Source organism: Larimichthys crocea, chromosome XVIII (assembly GCF_000972845.2).
Source record: "Larimichthys crocea isolate SSNF chromosome XVIII, L_crocea_2.0, whole genome shotgun sequence".
NCBI lineage: Eukaryota > Metazoa > Chordata > Actinopteri > Sciaenidae > Larimichthys > Larimichthys crocea.
In genome coordinates, this window is record NC_040028.1 from 18,453,525 (window position 1) to 18,470,764 (window position 17,240).

General features: G+C 42.1%; 1 protein-coding gene and 1 pseudogene across 7 annotated transcripts in view; one reads left to right on the top strand and one right to left on the bottom strand.

Moving 5' to 3' along the window:
• Positions 1–2,394: 2,394 nt before the first annotated feature.
• On the top strand, positions 2,395–6,434 carry LOC113748196 (60S ribosomal protein L8-like; annotated as a pseudogene).
• Positions 6,435–10,385: 3,951 nt separating this feature from the next.
• The window catches only part of usp9 (ubiquitin specific peptidase 9), a 36,255-nt gene continuing 29,400 nt past the window's right edge, over positions 10,386–17,240 (bottom strand). For 5 of the 7 annotated variants that reach the window (XM_019255755.2, XM_019255756.2, XM_019255752.2 and 2 more), the window contains 3 exons: positions 15,386–15,415; positions 13,355–13,453; positions 10,386–12,538 (listed from right to left, as the gene is read on the bottom strand). In XM_019255755.2, coding sequence (XP_019111300.2) covers positions 12,302–12,538; positions 13,355–13,453; positions 15,386–15,415 — 366 coding nt within the window. In that variant the 3' untranslated portion in view covers positions 10,386–12,301. The remainder of the gene's footprint in view (positions 12,539–13,354; positions 13,454–15,385; positions 15,416–17,240) is intronic. The other 2 variants (XM_019255759.2, XM_019255757.2) reach the window with 1 other exon arrangement.

Sequence of the window (17,240 nt, forward strand, 5' to 3'; positions counted from 1 at the left end):
GCAGTAGGGAGGGTGGCCGGTTCAAGTCCAGTACGGACCAAAGTATGAAAGGTGACTGGTAGCTGGAGAGGTGCTAGTTAACCTCCGAGCACTGCCGAGGTGTCCACTTCACTTCAACCATCTTCTCCACATTTGCAATGTGTATGAGCCCTTTGTGTGTGTGTGTGGTTGGAGGGAAATCTCCCTCGTGGGATTAAAAAAGTATCTCTTCTTCTTGTATTACCTTTATTATTTTTATTTAGATATGTGACTGCTATTATTTTAATACTTTTCTTAATAAAATTTGATTTGAAAATTGATATATATATATATATATATATATATATATATATATATATATATATATATATATAATAGATATAATATAGCTGCCAACTGCTGTATATACCTCTGACAATTTATTTTATTTAATCGTATTTACTATTGCTTTTTTGATATTTTATATGTATATTTTGCTTTATAGTATATTTTTATTTATTCTTTGTTGTCACTTGTCACTTTGTGTAATGCTGCTGCGCACTATAATTCCCAGCTGGGATAAAATAAAGTATATCTAAACGATCCATATGCCTGAACGTTTTATCAATTATAAACACATATAGGCTAATAACCAAGTATATAGGTGAAATAAAAGGTGAATAAAGTCAATACAAAAGTTATTGTTATATTATATTGACGTAACTTCTGTTTTACCTCGGGTTTATACACGGCAGCAGGAAGACTACACTTCCCACATGCCCCGCGGTGGCTTCTCCGGAGAAAACCCGCCGCTTCTCCCTTCCACTTCCTCTTTCCGTCAACGGAGTTTAGGTAGGACACGAACGACTCTGCTCTACGCTTAAAATCCGCTAATCATGATTTAACTAACTCATCCGCTTGAAATCAACGTTTCTATGTGTGTTATAAATGTCAACGATAAGACCTAGTGTGTATTTGACGACAACGTGTGTTTTTTGAAGCTTTTACGGTTTGTGTGATACATGGGCGTGTAACGGCTAAAAAAAAAGGCGGTGATCGCGACACTTAGGCCGGGTTAGTGTTTGATAGAGCCGCTTAAAAAGAAGCTGGAGGTGATTTAGTTTGTGTTTGAAGTGTCAGAGTTTATAACAAAGTGTGTAACTGTCAGACAAACGTAACTTGACACAAGATACAGTCATGGCGGCTAGCACGCCCGGCTAACAGAGTTAAACACGTTTAGTGCTGTTTGGTGTCTTTGAGCCTGTTTCTAATGTTTCGGTGATTCCTCAGGTGGATCACCTGAACACAAAGCAGGTGAATGGTTGTTTAAAAACAGAGTAACTTACGTTAAAGTCAGTAACACCATCACTAACCAGGGTTCCCACGGGTGCTTGAATTCCTGAAAATGCTTGAATTTCAATTAGTGTTTTCAAGGTTGTGAAAATGCTTGAATTTTTTTGTGATGTCTATTTGTCACTGTTATTGCGCTAGGGTAGTTCACAGTACACCGCTCACAAGCTGAAAATACAAGCCAATTCACATTAGTTAAAAATCAAAACAGTCAATCTACCACCATAGAAATAATGCTAATTAGACCCATATTATTATGCCATTACAGCTTCCATGACCATCATGGCAAACACAACTGGTGGCTACCTATTTAAAGGTGCTGGAAAAATGGAAAAACTGGTGCTTGAAGGTGCTGAAAAGTGCTTGAATTTGTTCATGAAAAAGGTGTGGGAACCCTGTGTTTGTGTCTTTGAGCCTGTTTCTAATGTTTCGTGATTCCTCAGGTGGAGTCACTGAACAAAAAGCAGCTGGATGTGTTTTAAAAACAGAGCTAACTTAACGTTAAAATCAGTAACACCCACTACTTACCAAATAAAATAGTTTTTCATCAGTTTATGTAAAAGTACAACACTGTAGTACTCTTCTTTAATTTCCTAAATATAATATCACGTAAGTAAAATAAAAAGGTGCCATGTGGACATGAACCCTTTAGCAAAATATTTTAAAAAATCAGGTAATAAATTTGCCTTTATATTTTATGTTCTATATAGGTGTATATATATTTTATTTTATTTTTGGATATTGGGCTGCCCAGGACCAGGGGAAACCAATTTCGTTTCATCCATGTTTACATGTGTTGCAATGACAAATAAAACTCCTTGAATCCTTAACGAGAAACTTCCAAACAAAACAAATAATGTAGCTGTGAACTTGTTCTTCTGTCCACTCATTCCTGGGACATGTGAGCCTTGTCTGAAGGCACAGACTTTCTGCAAAACCATAGATGTGAGGAGGGAAACAAACATTAATGACATCAGTGAACAGCCTGAACTACCCAAGGACCCAACATGCATGATGTTGATGTTGCGTTCACGCGTGTGTAGCCGGTAAATAACCCCGCTTTGCTCTGCTGTGTTTCAGTACACGATGGGACGTGTGATCAGGGGACAGAGAAAAGGTGGCGGCTCCGTGTTCAAAGCCACGTCAAGCACAGGAAAGGTGCCGCTAGACTCCGTCACGTTGACTTCGCTGAACGCCATGGCTACATCAAGGGGATTGTGAAGGTAAGTCGAGCAGCTGTGCCTCCTTGTGTTTGTTTGTTTGGTGAGTGTGCGTCATGATTTATATATCTCTGGCTTTTTACCTCCTCAGGATATTATCCACGACCCCGGCCGTGGTGCTCCCCTGGCCAAAGTCGCCTTCCGTGACCCTTACCGCTTCAAGAAGAGGACCGAGCTCTTCATCGCCGCTGAGGGCATCCACACCGGACAGTTCATCTACTGCGGCAAGAAGGGTGAGACGCTGCAAGCAACACAACACTGACAACATGAAGCGTTTTAGACCTGCTTCATTCGTTTATCAGCAGTGTTGGGTATAGTACTTGGAAAGTAGTTAATTAGGTTACAGCGTTACATCAATTAGTACCGTACAGTGTTACCTATGAATCAAAGTAACGGTTAGAGTACTCATGCATTACCAAAAATGCACCGAGACGTCCTGACGATGAATAACGTCAGTCATCCAACCAAGGATTACTTTTTTTAAAATAGCGAAGTACTGATTACTTAAGCACGAAACTAACGGTTACGTTACACGAAAAATAATTTTTTTGCTGTTTTATCAGTCACACAAAGAAATATCGACGTCTGCTGTGTTAAGTAATCCAGGATGATTTGAACGTGACGGGATCATTAAGTGTTGAGATGTTTTATGTCTGATCTGGTGAGATTCGGTCACGGTATTTAAGTTAAAGTCTGTACATGAGACTTAACGTGAATTGGGAGGTGCGTGTCTGAGTGACTCAAGTTTGTTGGATTTTCTTGGACGTATGCTGCCTCAAAGTTTTTAGTTTGAACGCTTACCTGGATTCAACCACAACAAAAGCTGGACTGTCAGATTAATGTTTAAAGCAGGTCATCCTCTGTTGGATAGAGGTCTGTTTCATACCTTTATCGTTTTTTTTTTTTAAACCCCACAGCTCAGCTGAACATCGGTAACGTCCTGCCCGTCGCACAATGCCCGAGGGTACCATCATCTGCTGCCTGGAGGAGAAGCCCGGCGACAGAGGCAAGCTGGCTCGCGCTCCGGAAACTACGCCACAGTCATCTCCCACAACCCGGAGACCAAGAAGTCCAGAGTCAAGCTGCCCTCAGGCTCCAAGAAGGTCATCTCCTCTGCCAACAGAGCCGGTGTTGGTAAGGAACGCTCGATGTTGTTGAGCTGGTGGAGCTCTGTTCCTCACGACGCTGACGTCAGTCGGTGTCGGTGCACCCTTTGACCGCCTCTGCTCCGTGTGTTACAGGTGTGGTTGCCGGCGGTGGTCGTATTGACAAGCCATCCTGAAGGCTGGTCGCGCCACCACAAGTACAACCAAGAGGAACTGCTGGCCACGTGTCCGTGGTGTGGCTATGAACGTAAGTGAACATGAACATGCTGTGACGCCGCGAGGTCACGCCTGTTTGATGCACTCAGTAACTGTGTGTAAGGAGTTAAGACTCCTTCATGTGGTCAGTCCGGACGTGTTTGTGTACATCAGATGCACGGTTACGTGCTCGTGGTTCATCTGTTTCTTATACACACATGGGTTAATGATTTAAAGTTTAAACCATTAGCAGCTGAACTCATCTGAAGTGGTCATGCTGTCACAAGGAACGAACGATACCCTTTCAGAGTATGAATGCATTTGAGCCGGGTAAACTAGATATTTCTGAGATTCCTGTAACAGCCGTACGTGATGTTCATGTTATCAGACTCATAGTTCAGTAATAAGTCGCTTTATCTCTATTTATTTAAGGGCCTAATGGAAGTGCTAACAAGGAGGATACAGAGCGTGACAGTCTTCCAAACCTCTGTTCAGACGGAGTCTGTAGATGTGCGAGGTGGTTCAGCGCCTCTAAACCAGACCGGCTCTTAAAATCTGGTTTAGTTCACCTTTTACAAGCAAAGTGGCACCATGAAAACCCTTACTGGTCTGATGAGTTGGTAGTGTTAAATCCATCATATTAATAAAGGAGGGTAAAATGAAAGGAACGTCTCCAAAGGTGCTACAGTTAGGTTTTCATAGAGAAAGTATTGAAGTAGTTCATAGCTTGTTTGTGAAGCTGAAGTTGGGTTTTGTTCCACAGTTCATAACACTAACCTTCCTCTCTTCTCTCCTCACAGCCCGTTGAGCATCCCTTCGGTGGTGGTAACCATCACATATTGGCAAACCCTCACAATCAGGAGGGACGCCCCCGCTGGTCGCAGGTCGGTCTTACGCTGCCGTCGTACAGGCAGACTGCGCGGAACAAAGACCGTACAGGAGAAGGAGAAACTAGACCTGACTTCTTGATAATAAAATCTGTTCCAAAAGAGAAGAGGTTTGTCGTGCTGCTTTCATTCTGGGTACACAACAAATGCGGAGACGGATGTTTTACGTTGGATATCAGAATGGTCCTTCAGGTGGAAAGGCACGAAAGCAGTACATTATTTCAATTTGCGTGTCAAGAAATAAAATGTAGGCCTGACAACCAGGGTAAAAAAGCCAACAGGAGTAAAGTGGAAGTGGTCAAGTGTTTGTTTGGGGTGCCCGAACCACTGACGGTATGAAGAATGGACAGGGTGTGCCTGACGTCACCCCAGGTTTTGAGAGCTGCACATATCAGGATCCGTGGTGTTGTGCAGGCTGGATGAAAGTCATTAGATCCTTCCTCCAGCATTGTGTGGGTGTGAACAGAATATATCTGACCCTCGTGGTGCCAGTAACATCAAATATATTCTAGCTGTGGGTGAGCAGATGGTACGTCCTGGTAAATTCAGTTGGAGCTGATATTGAGTTCAATCAATGCAAATTTCTGCAAACCCTACACATGAATGAATTAGAAGTGACCTGCCTTCGCTCATCAGGCGAATAAACCTCGACTAGAAGGTGTGAAAAAACAAAAACGGTCCCTGTCTACCTACTTTTGAAGATACTCTCTTTTAGTCAGACAATTTAACAGGACAGATCATCCATCCATCCGTTACCTGTAACTGGACGTGCAAACTTTTCCTTAATTCACAACGAACTCATTTGGCATTAACAAGCCTTTATTTTTCATCCAGGTTTGTTTATATTCTGTGGGGGGGCGAAGGCGTCTCCAGACCTCCCGTTTCAACCGTGGTGATGTACAACCGATCAGAACTAACTCAATAACAAATGGACAAAACTAGAACAGCCATGTCAACGAAATTACCTGTAAGCAAAATAATATTTTCAAAATAAAATCCACTGCTCTGTTAAGTTTTGTACAATAAGGTACATCGGAGCCCCGGAGCTGGTAAACTGACAGAAGAGGTGCAATATGCATAAATTCACTTCAGTCTAAAAACATCCATCAGGTGCTCATTGGTACTCTCAGCTGCAACAGTATACAATTGCAATAGTATAAAGCAGTAAGTTTTTTTTATCTTCATGCAAGTGAAATTATTTTTTTTTAAATCCAATTTCTGAACAAAGTTCTGCATAATTCAACCGAGTGCTGTAAAACTGAGAACACACCTTTAAATAAACGAAAGTTTGAAAGGCTAACGAACCACTACAGTGCTGCATATAACCCACAGAGACGTCCTAAAACATTGTAGATGTGCTCGAGAATAATGTGATGCACCACGTCGATGCTCCCAGAACAACAGAGATCAAACAGAATGAGGGTGAATAGTGTCGGGTTCTTAAAGATCTGTGCTTGTTGAGATGATGAAGGCGACTGAAGACCAGAAGAAGGAGAGACAGTGGGAGGAAAAACAAACATTCTGCAGTTTTAGGTCCGAGAGAAATATCGTGTCAGTCAAATCTACAGCGGGCAACGTCACATTTATGTGGCTCAAATCAACAGAAAAACATATTTTCAAGCAACATTTTCAAGAAATCTTTTCACATTTGTTATCTTGCTTGGTTACTGCTCTGAACTTCTTCATCTCTTGCAGGAAAACTGACCATACGCAAATAAAATTTGCCTTCAAGCAACAAACCATGAAAAAACTAAAACCAGCCTGTCCTGTCAGCATTAAGCCTGCACATCTTTAAACTTTTTAGTTTTTTAATTTAAAAAAAAAAGGCTCAGTAATTCTCTTAAACATCTGGGCACTGTAGTTTCTAACAAATGTCGCTCAAACGAGGGTAAATAGTGCATTTGTGGGGACGATTTTCATTAGGGGGCGGATAATACACATTTGGTGCAGCAGCAGCACGGCGTGGGATTGATAAACTACAGTGCAAATGTTCAATTATGATGAAGGCGGCAAGCTTCATCGGGCTGTGGCTGCACAAACAAAACTTGTTGCTGGTTTTGGTTTTTCCATGGACGTGACAGTAAGTGGACTAAACAACCTTGAACTTGTCTGCGACATCGTCTTCTAAAGGCTGAGACGTTCGGCACATCTTATTTCTAGGAACACAACTTGAAATGACTCAGTCGTACGCTTCCTGGCCCAGAGCCAACAACAACTGGCTACGATGTAAGACAGATATCTACTCTTTTTTTTTTTTTTTTGGGCTTCGAAGTGGCCGTGAAAAGAGACGAGGGGGGAAACTGCTAAAAAAAACTAGAGTAGCAGGCACTTGAACATGAATCATCTTAACAGTGACTAAGCACAAAAACAAAGGGCTGTTGTTCCAGTTTGTGTTTTTTTGTTTGTCTGTGTGGTGGCCATCATCATTATCCCCTTCAGTCTTTTGGTTTCCTCCAGTCAGACGAGTCCACTTAGGTCTCAACCTTCCCGTACGTCCCCTCTGGAGGGCGGTACTGTTTGGGGAAGGCCTTGAGCTGGAGAGAGTTAAAGGCATATTTACGACATCCCACGTTCTTCATGGTGTTCTCTCTCCTGCAGCCCTCACTGTGCACAAACAGACAAACGTTATTCATTCTGGCAAGCATAATGAACGCAGATTTGTTCACGTTCGCGCGCGGCAGCTGACCTGCGCATGCAGTCCAAGGCCTGGTAGAACACCTGTGGGGCGAGGGCGTGCTCCTGCTGCAGGATCTGACACTGCTCCAGGTCAGAGACATGGCCGTGCGGTCTTGGCGCTCTTACAGCTGGTGAAACGCACGCGCGTTCAGGCGGCGGCATGCCTTTAGAGTGCGAGAGAAAGAAGATCAGAGGAGTCAGGCAGAGCTTTTTAAATTTGGGGGGCTTGATAGAGAAGACACGAGACGCGAGTCTACCTCGGCTGCTTGCCACAAAATCTCCACGTTTTCTTGCTTTTCTTGGCGTTGACGTTCTGGTTCAGCAGTTTAAGCAGATCGGGCAGGCTGGTGGTACTGCGGGAGCGAGGCAGGCCTGTGGAGAACAGAGGAGGAGCGATGATGAGTTAACTATGAAGAACACATTTGTCCTGCTGAAAAAATGGCTTGGCGTGTGTGTCAACTCACAGTCTTCTGGCAGGACTTCTTTAAACTGGTCAAGTATGAGCTGAGGCGAGTCATGCTCTCCATGTTGATCACCTCTTGTAGCGATGTCCTCCAAACTGGGACACAAACGTCAGATATTAGGTGGAAGGAACCTTCCTTTCATTAGTCAAAGCTATTACTGCCGCCCATTAATACATAAGAAAAGTATAAAAATAATAGCAGTCACATATCTAAATAAAAACAAATAAATAATAGAACAAAATAAATAAAAATAAAGAAAACTGTCACATCAAATCCAATCAGATTTTATTTGTATAGCCCAAAGTCACAAAGTACATTTGCCTCGGAGGGCTTTACAATCTGTACAGGGAGTGACACCCTCTGTCCTTAGACCCTCGGTTCGAGTGAGGAAAAACTTGCCCACAAAAACCCTTTTAACAGGGAACAAAGGTGGAAGAAACCTCAGGAAGAGCCACAGAGGAGGGATCCCTCTCCCAGGACGGACAGATGTGTACAGAACAAATCAACACAAACATATTGTACAATTACAATGAATGATAAAATTATTACAGTAGCAGTGGAACCTGTGACAGAGATAGAGAGACACAGATGTAACAGTGGCAGCAAATCATAAACTAACTATAAACTGTAATGGAGATATGGCAGCAGTAATGACAGTAGTAATATATGTACGTCATGCAGGACCACAGCAGCAGCCACGATCCACGAGAACCTGCTGGACGAGAGAGCACAGAAACTCCAGGGAAGTTTAGTTAGTAACATTAATGAGACATGTATGTTTACAGATGGTGGTGGTAATGGTGAGAGTTTCCAATAAAGGGAGATGTGACTGCATCTTCAACCAATACCGTGCCTGGCTAGGCATAACCCTTTTTTAGTTCGTACAAATTATTTTGGTAAAAATGTCGATTATCATGACAGAAATTGGCAGACCCGCTGCAGTACCTCTGCTGACCCTCTAGTGGGTCACAGACCCCTGGTTGAAGACCTCTGGTATAAACTATTCCTTTAATCCCTCACATTGTAGTTTAAGATAAAAATAGACTTCAATGATCCCACAGAGCAGCTCCTATACGCACAGGTGGATAAGATCTTAACCCTTTAATGCCATTTTAGAAATATGACGCCCCATGTTTTAAATTATAAAAACACAGAATATGAAATATTTTCTATATACTAAGTGCAAACTGGATTTTTTTAGAGGGGATTATTACACCTCTGGATATGTCAATAATTGACAACAACATTGATTTTAATGCTTTATTAACTTTTGAGCAGTGAGTTTTTTTTACCCTTCATGCAAAAGAATGTTGAGTTTCTAAACAGTGCACATGGTGAACCTCATGACAGCAGGATTTGTTGTGTAGACTCGTTTCACTGGTAGTGCAGAATATGTGCACTAGAGGAAGCTGTTGCATCAGGACAGTTGGGCTAATGTAATCTTGGCTGCAGGTGATTTAACAATGCAGAAGTTCCCATGTTTAGTTTCAGTGTATCTTTTTGCTTTTGTGGACATTAAACCTGAGCAGTTAAACCTGAGAATGATCTTCTCTCTCGTATTGTTTTCATTTGAGTTTTTAAGATGCAATAAGGTCAAAAAGTTGTATCTCAATTTCTTTAGACCATTTGTAGTGTTGTATTACTTCCATAAAGTGTGATCAAAGTTGAAGCGGCAGAGGCAGAGATATCTGGAATAGACCTAAACACATGTGTTACCAATGATTGGATAACTTTGGAGTGCTCTATCCATAGCAACAGACTTTATTTGGCATACCTAGGTAGAATTAATGCAGTCTTACACACTGCTCTTGCAATAATAATAAATCCTTCATACCTCCTCGTGCAGCTTCATGATTTACATTTAGCTCATACTTTTATCTAAAAGGGAAACAATCAGGGTACAGTGCAGTAAGTACTGTGACAGCTGTGGACGGGGATAGATTTATCACGTCCAGTTGTTGGAGAGGAGGTACTCTGAAGAGCTGGAGGATTCTACCAACAGAGAACAACACAAGAAGAGTTTGACCTTGAGGCAGAGCCCGGCATACACTCATTAGTGGAGCACAATGGTCGGGAGGTGTGATAATTTAGGAGGATGTAGTTTGTGGTGTCGTATCGTACTGGCAGGTGTTTCTCTTATTTTGTCCACCCCATTCATATCAGTGAGGACAGGCTGGATAGCCTTTCTGAAGAGCTTCAACAAAAACAAAACATTAGAACCTTCATGAAGGGAGGATTTATTGTACAACAGTTGTATTAGATGTCATTAGTTTTAGTTACAACTGTTCAACTCATAGCCTGAGTATCAGATCACAAGTAAACCAAACTCGATGTGAGAGAGAGTCACATGACCTTAAGTGTGACAGAATCAAACCAAAACTATAAAACAACACAGCACTTTAAAGTCAGCCGGTGCAATAACCCAACGAATGTGAGGACATTTTGTATTTTTATACTTTCTGGATGAAAGTCGTCGACGCTCAGCTGGAGTTTTTGTGACGATGTCCACGAGTAAAAATGAGACACAGGCAAGATTCCATGTTCTTTATTTGCTAAGGGCGCAATGCTTTTTTTGTTATATTTCTGTGCACAAAAAACCTCACAAAGTGAAAGTCCACATCGCGACTGTAGCTCCAGAATTCAACGTCACACCATGGCCAAAACAAAAGTCGGCAAAAAACAGGGCGCAGAACTCTGTACAGTCAATATCTTCTTTAAAAATAACACAAGGACAAAAATGTTCCTCTTAAATCAAATTCTATTTTTAGTGAAATACAACAAAATAAATTCTATAAAATAAGAGCAAAATATTTAAATATAATACGATGGGCAGAATATTTTCATTTGCAGGAGTATTTGGTATGTTTTAGACAAAAAAAGAAAGAAAAAAAAAATTCAAAAAAATACATGCATTCAAGTTACCAATTAAATACAGTATTTACTGATGTTTACCTTTTACTCCTACAGAATTACAAGTTAGCTCAAGTTGCAACAGGACTAACCAGCCGCTATTCTTACGGTACAACCCTGCTGTGGAAACCTGTTCTCCGTGAAGCGAGAGGAGGGGGGGGCGAGGGTCTCGCCGCCGCTCTGGATCGGTTATCCCGAACCGCGGCCAGACGCCCCAAACCTTTGACCGGCTCCACGGCAGAAAGGAAGCCGATGGGCAACAAGTCTGTCTACAACTAGGCTCTATTGAAGAGACAGAAGCAAACCACACAGTCTATTATACACCAGATAGCCCAGTGCAGCAATTCTGTTGCATATGTGTTTCATTTTTCAGAATTTTCCTAAAGATGAAAGCTAAGCTGTCTATTTTCCCACCAAAAACTGACTGCCAAATATGAAGTTGGAGGATTATAATGTGCAATTGAAAAGCCACTTATTCATACATTGGTTCAAAATATCGCCCTCATTGTAGATAGGGTAGATGAGTAGAAAAAAGAAGAACAACAAAAAACCTAAAGGGTAACAACACCCCTCTGGAGATGTGGATTAAGAACAGCTTTAGGTTGTTATGATCACAAGTCTTCCCCTGGGCTACACTATTCTGGTGAGAAGCCATGCTAAATGTTACAGCATATTAACTAGAGCTTCAAAAAGGATTGAATCAATTTACCAGAACAAACAAAAGAAAAGAAAAAAAAAAAGAAAAAGATAGAAAGAAAGAAGAAAGGCAATGAGTTTCAGAACAATGTTGCATCACTGCTTTTTCACATCAACCAAACACCGTAAAAGTCCACCCAACCATTCCACATCTCACACTAAAATCAACCACAGCTCAGGAGATGATTTGGCATCGGTCATAAGGTTGCCAAGGAGCTTAAGAATAATAATATAATTATGATAATAACAATGCGTCCTTCTACAGTTGAATGACCAGTAACCGTCCGATGGTAGAACAAACTTTACTGCTGAGCATGGGTGATAAAACAAAGAGGAGTTGTTGTCTTCTTACAGTTTTTTTTTTTTTTTTTTTTTTTTGGGCATTTTTCTTATTTATAATATCCATTTTTGTTTTTCATAATATCTGCAACATCTCCCAACAGCAAACCACACAGAGTTATGCTACTGGGGGATCTGAACAGTCAAAAACATTAACATACTATGTACACCTTTTCGTCGTGTAGACAAGCGCATCAGCATCGTCGGCTCTGGGTAAATTTGTTTTTCTTTATTAGAACTCTTGTCCACTCCCTCGCCTCTGCAGCCGCCAGCAGGCCCCTGTCACACGGTCAGGCAGCCCCAGGCCAGGGAAGAGCGCCTCCCACAGGCTGACGGGAGGTTTAGGGGGGGAGGGGGTCTGGCTCTGCCCTGACCTGGGGCCAGAGAGAGAGAGAGAAAGAGAGAAGAGCCCCGACGAGGAGCTCTGTTTGACCGAAGGATGAGAGGAAGGAGAGCGGGACGATGGAGGCTCGAGGCACAGCAGAAGAGGGAGGGAGGTGTTACTCCTTAGGCGGGGCGGGCGCTGGGGCTGGGGTGGGTGCGGGAGCAGGGGCGACCTCCTCGGTGCTCTCCCAGTTCTCTTGTGCTCGCGGGCCTGGACCAGGAGTGGGACCAGGGGCTGGGGTTGGGGTCTGGGTGGGGCCTGGAGTCGGGGCAGAGGCAGGACCAGGACGCTGGGGGTTGTTCATGTGCTGAGCAGCCGGCCCGGTGTACGGCTGCCCATGGGGGTGGTTGTTCTGTTCAGAGGGAGAGAAAATAACAAATATTAGCTGACTGGAACCAAACAGTCAGTCCTGAGAGACAGACAGGACTCGTCGATGACCTCTAACAGCCGAATTCTGGGTGGTCTCAAAGGATTCAGAGTTTACAGACAGCCGGGCCGAGGCTGTGGCCTTTTCTACTTTAATGGTGCATCTCAAACTCAAACAACACGAGCGCAGCACTCACAGCTCAAAGAGACACTTTTAGAAGATATGGAAAGTATTTTGCTTTTCAGAACTGCTGGACTACTCTCCATCAGTGTCTGTGATGTAATACTATTTACACCATGTCATGTTGTCTTAATGGGATACAGGACATTCGCTGATTTATATTTATATCCGATGATTTGTTGGGCGACACACACAAAGATCTATATAATTCAGATAGGATACTTTATGTTCCTCTGCCTGCTGTTATTATTTTCATTCATTTATCATTTTTCTTCATGTTCATGTATTTATTTTTACTTTATTTATTTTATATGCTTTCTTTTTATTTTTAACTTACTTAACTTTAAGTGGTTATTGCTACTGTAATTTATATGACCTGTCATTTAATATATGACGTCCTATGTCAGGAAACGTTTAAATAAAAAGTTGAACAAGCTCGTGTGTCTCGTATGACAAACTGCAGCATTTTGAAATAACACTGAAGTGAAGATGAAGTTGCCATGGTTACGGGCACTATTCACGTCTAATGCGAGACCCTGAAGCCACTTTGTGTCCGTGCTCTCTCTCTGTGCTCTGCGGGAACGGGTTAAAAACACGACGACGGGACCTCCGACACGCTACCTGCTGAAACTGGGCGGTTCCAGGAGAGTGAGGGTACAGAGAGGTGTCTTCAGGAGGGGACGAGTCTTGATCATCAGGTGCTTCCTGTTCATCCGGCTCCTGGCAAACATAAACGTTAGCGCAAATTAATTTCAGCGTCGGAAGGCAAATTACAGTAAATATATAAATATATATACACACACACAGCAGGCATTGCTAATTGATCTGAACAAACAGGTGGGTGTGATGTCAAGCTTCTGCATTTCAGTGTGAGATAACGTGCAGCTTGTTTCCAACTGTGTTAAGTTTTCAAGTTAAATGAGATCTGATCGTGTGTGTGGGTGGAGTCTAAACCTGAGCTGCTGCTAATTGTTTAGAAATGAAAAAAGAGCCAACAAGGCGCTCATGAACTCTCTCACTCTGCCGTTACATCAGTGTGCCTCTCTTCAAAAAGACTGAACTGTAAATCTGTGTGCGTCTATGTGACGGGGGACATTACACTTGTGTTTTAACGTGTGCAAATCAACATATTACAACATGAGTCAGTTCATTATTAACACAACTGTCTGGTATGTTCAGCTCATGTACTAAAATGCCATCACAGCCTCCTCCATCCTCGTGCCGTCTTAACTCTGTGCCTGAGCCTCGTCTGATTTGATGCCAGCGCAAAAATTAACGACAACCAATTAACGCAGAGGACAGTCCTGGTCTCGCAGTTTAAATCACTGCTGTCCGATGAAAACCACAATATATTGATATATTTCTACATATTATTATTATTCTTTTCTCTGAACAGTCAGCACTCAAGAATCTGATTGACTGATGTAAACATGTTTGTTACAGAAGGAGGATAGCTCTGGATAAATAACATTCTGAGTTGTGAGTCAAGGACAGACGACGAGCTCTGTGATCAGACTGAAGCACGCACATCGGTGTCACATGGACGTTAATCTGAATTATTTTAACCTTTAGTAGTAAAACAGCTTTGAATAGGCAGATGTGTTGTGTGGAAACATGTTGGACAGCCTTACTGTTGATTTACCAGCTGAGGCGGACATAAACAGGCGAGTCGGAACATGCTGCATGTTTTTAAAAAACCTGCGTAACGACTTTTGTTCATAATCCATGTGGATTTATTTATAACTAAATAGAAAACATTACACAGTTCACTGATGACTGTGAAAACAGGTTTTCATTACAGAGTTTTAGGTTGATTTTGAGAACTTGTTTCTGAGAAAACGTTTTTTTTTTTTTTATCTCCTGAAAACATTTTGGATGTTCGTGGTTTTCAGACGTCAGACGAAATACCGGAACGACTCCCGAACACTAAAGTACAGATGAGTGTTTTCCATCACACACGGGCGGCTCGTGGCGTCACAGTTCGAGTTAAGCAGGAAGCTCTAGACTGAGATGAGATGGAGGACGAGCTACGTCAGTGATGTTGCTTTGGCGAAATCACTGGCACTTGGCAACCGGACAGCGCGAGAACAAAGATCTGTTCTTTGCGTGCGGCTGCATAACATGATTTCTTATGCCAGTTACACCGTATGGCATCTCACAGGACGGCCCGTCTACCTCTCCTGTTACTACACGAACGGACAACCGGATGGAGGATGGCGATTGTGTTTCTAGCAGCGTGAGCGTGTACGTAACGTGGAAAGTTAACATTCTACATGTAAAAGATAGAAAAACAATAATACACATGTCAAGGGTTTATGTACTATATAAAACTGCTAATTCATTTACTGCCTATAAACCTGTGCTCAACTATTTATTAAACATTTTGTGTCATAAATACAAAATCAAGAGTCCAAAAACAAAACAAAACTGAGCATTGCTGACAAAATGGGACAAACTATGGGGGACTCAGCATGTCAGTGTGTCTAGTCTGCCACTGGTGACTAATTGAAGCTACAGGAAACTGAAAATTGTGCAGTTCTAAACTAAACAAGTGTTTTACTGTGTTCACTGGCCGACTGTTCATTGTTTCTCTGCTGTAATTAAATTTTGTTTCATTTCCTTCCTTTATGTTGTGGTGCCTGGAATACTGACCTTCCCTGGGCTTCCCTGAGTACACTTGAGCTGTGTATGGAATATTACAGGAGAAGTGTGTCATTTGACTGGATTTTTCAACAAAATACAAGTAACTTATTTTAAAGAAAATGATGATATTTGTATGCATTGTGAACTGCAGCCATGAATCAATACAAAAAAACAAACAATCAGCATAGTAAACATGTCATAGCTGCAGCTTATTACATTTAATGGCACGTTGGATAAAATTGTGTCCAATTAATCGATTTTTTTTGTTTAGCTATGAAATCTATCAAACGGAACAGCTACAAAACTGAAACATACTCCCTTCATAATGACATCAGATCAAGAAAACCATTAAATCAGTCATATAATAAATATTCTGCTCTACCTAACACTCAGTGAATCCCTGCCATGCTCTTACACACATACACACCCAGTTCAAAGATGGTCATGTTATTCCATTTTCAGTGGGTTCAGTGTTGTGATGACGTGACGTGATACACGTCAGGTTCATCGGATCGTTAAAGCTCCTGCAGTATTTCTGTGTAGGGGGTTTTTCTGTTACCTTCACCGGTGCTTCACGCTATTGTTACGTCTCCATAGCAACCTCGGCCACGTAGATATGTTTTACTGTGGTGTTTACTCGTAACAGAAAGACCCCCCTCCACACTGATGTTCGACTACAATCAGAAAAGTCTGTGGTGATTCTGAAAAGCTGTCCTGAATATCTGATGTTTTATTGTTAAATCACCATCATCAAAAGTTTGGACACACCCTCTCATGTTATTAGAACTCTCAAAACTATGAGATAAATGGACATGGAAAAATATGTTTTGGATTCTTCAAAGTAGCCACCGTTTGTTTTGCACGAGTTCTCGTGTAGGCTGAACACTTGTTTGCTGCTTTGCCTTCACTCTGCTCTTCCATAGGTTGGGTGCCAGGTCACCTGACGCAGCACTCCCTCGTTACGAGCCTGGAGGTGTGTTTTGTGGTCATTGCCACATTGAAAAACAAACGGTCTGTCTGATGGCTTCAGAGTGGGAACCACACATGCAGATACCACCCGTTCCATCTTCTCGGCATCTCACAAAAATCTCAAATTTGGACTCAGATAGTTTGACGTCCATTCCTTGTGTGTCTTGGCCCTTCTTGGTCTCCCTCAGTCGTGGTTTCTTTGCAGCAATTCAACCATGAAGGCCTGATTCAAGCAGTTACCTCCGAACAGTTGATGTAGACGTGTGCTCATCTGAGATGCTGCTGGCAATTTCACAGGCTGGTAACTGTGACAAACTTATTTCTTCCTCTCCTGGGGCGGTCCTCATGATAGCCGGTTTCAAACATAGCGTCTGATGGTTTTTGTGACTGCACATGATGATGCATTCACAAGTTTTCCTGGAAACTGACCTTCGTGTTTGAAGGCAATGATAAGACTGTCGTTTTTCTTTCCATAGTTGGGGGTTCTTGCCATAATATGGATAACTACAGTAGCTGAAAAGACCCATTTACTGTTTGCCAACACAACTCCAAGAAAGAAGAAGTTCCATTAATTAACTTTTGGCAAGGCACACCGGTAATTGTTGACGATTTCATGAAGCCGACTCAGAAAACCAAGAGTGTACGACGCTGTCAGAGGCAAAAGGTGGCTACTTTGAAGAGTCTGGTTTGTTTACCACATATTTATGTTATTTCATAGTTCTGATGTTCTTCAGTATAGAAAATAATAAAAATAAGACTGAACAAGAAGGAGTGTCCAAACCTACTGTATACAGTGTCCTACAGCTTTAGATACTGGTACGTTTGGCTCCCTAAACACAATCCCTCACACTGGAAGATAATCTGAAATTAAGCAAATGTTTGTTTTGTGTGTGTG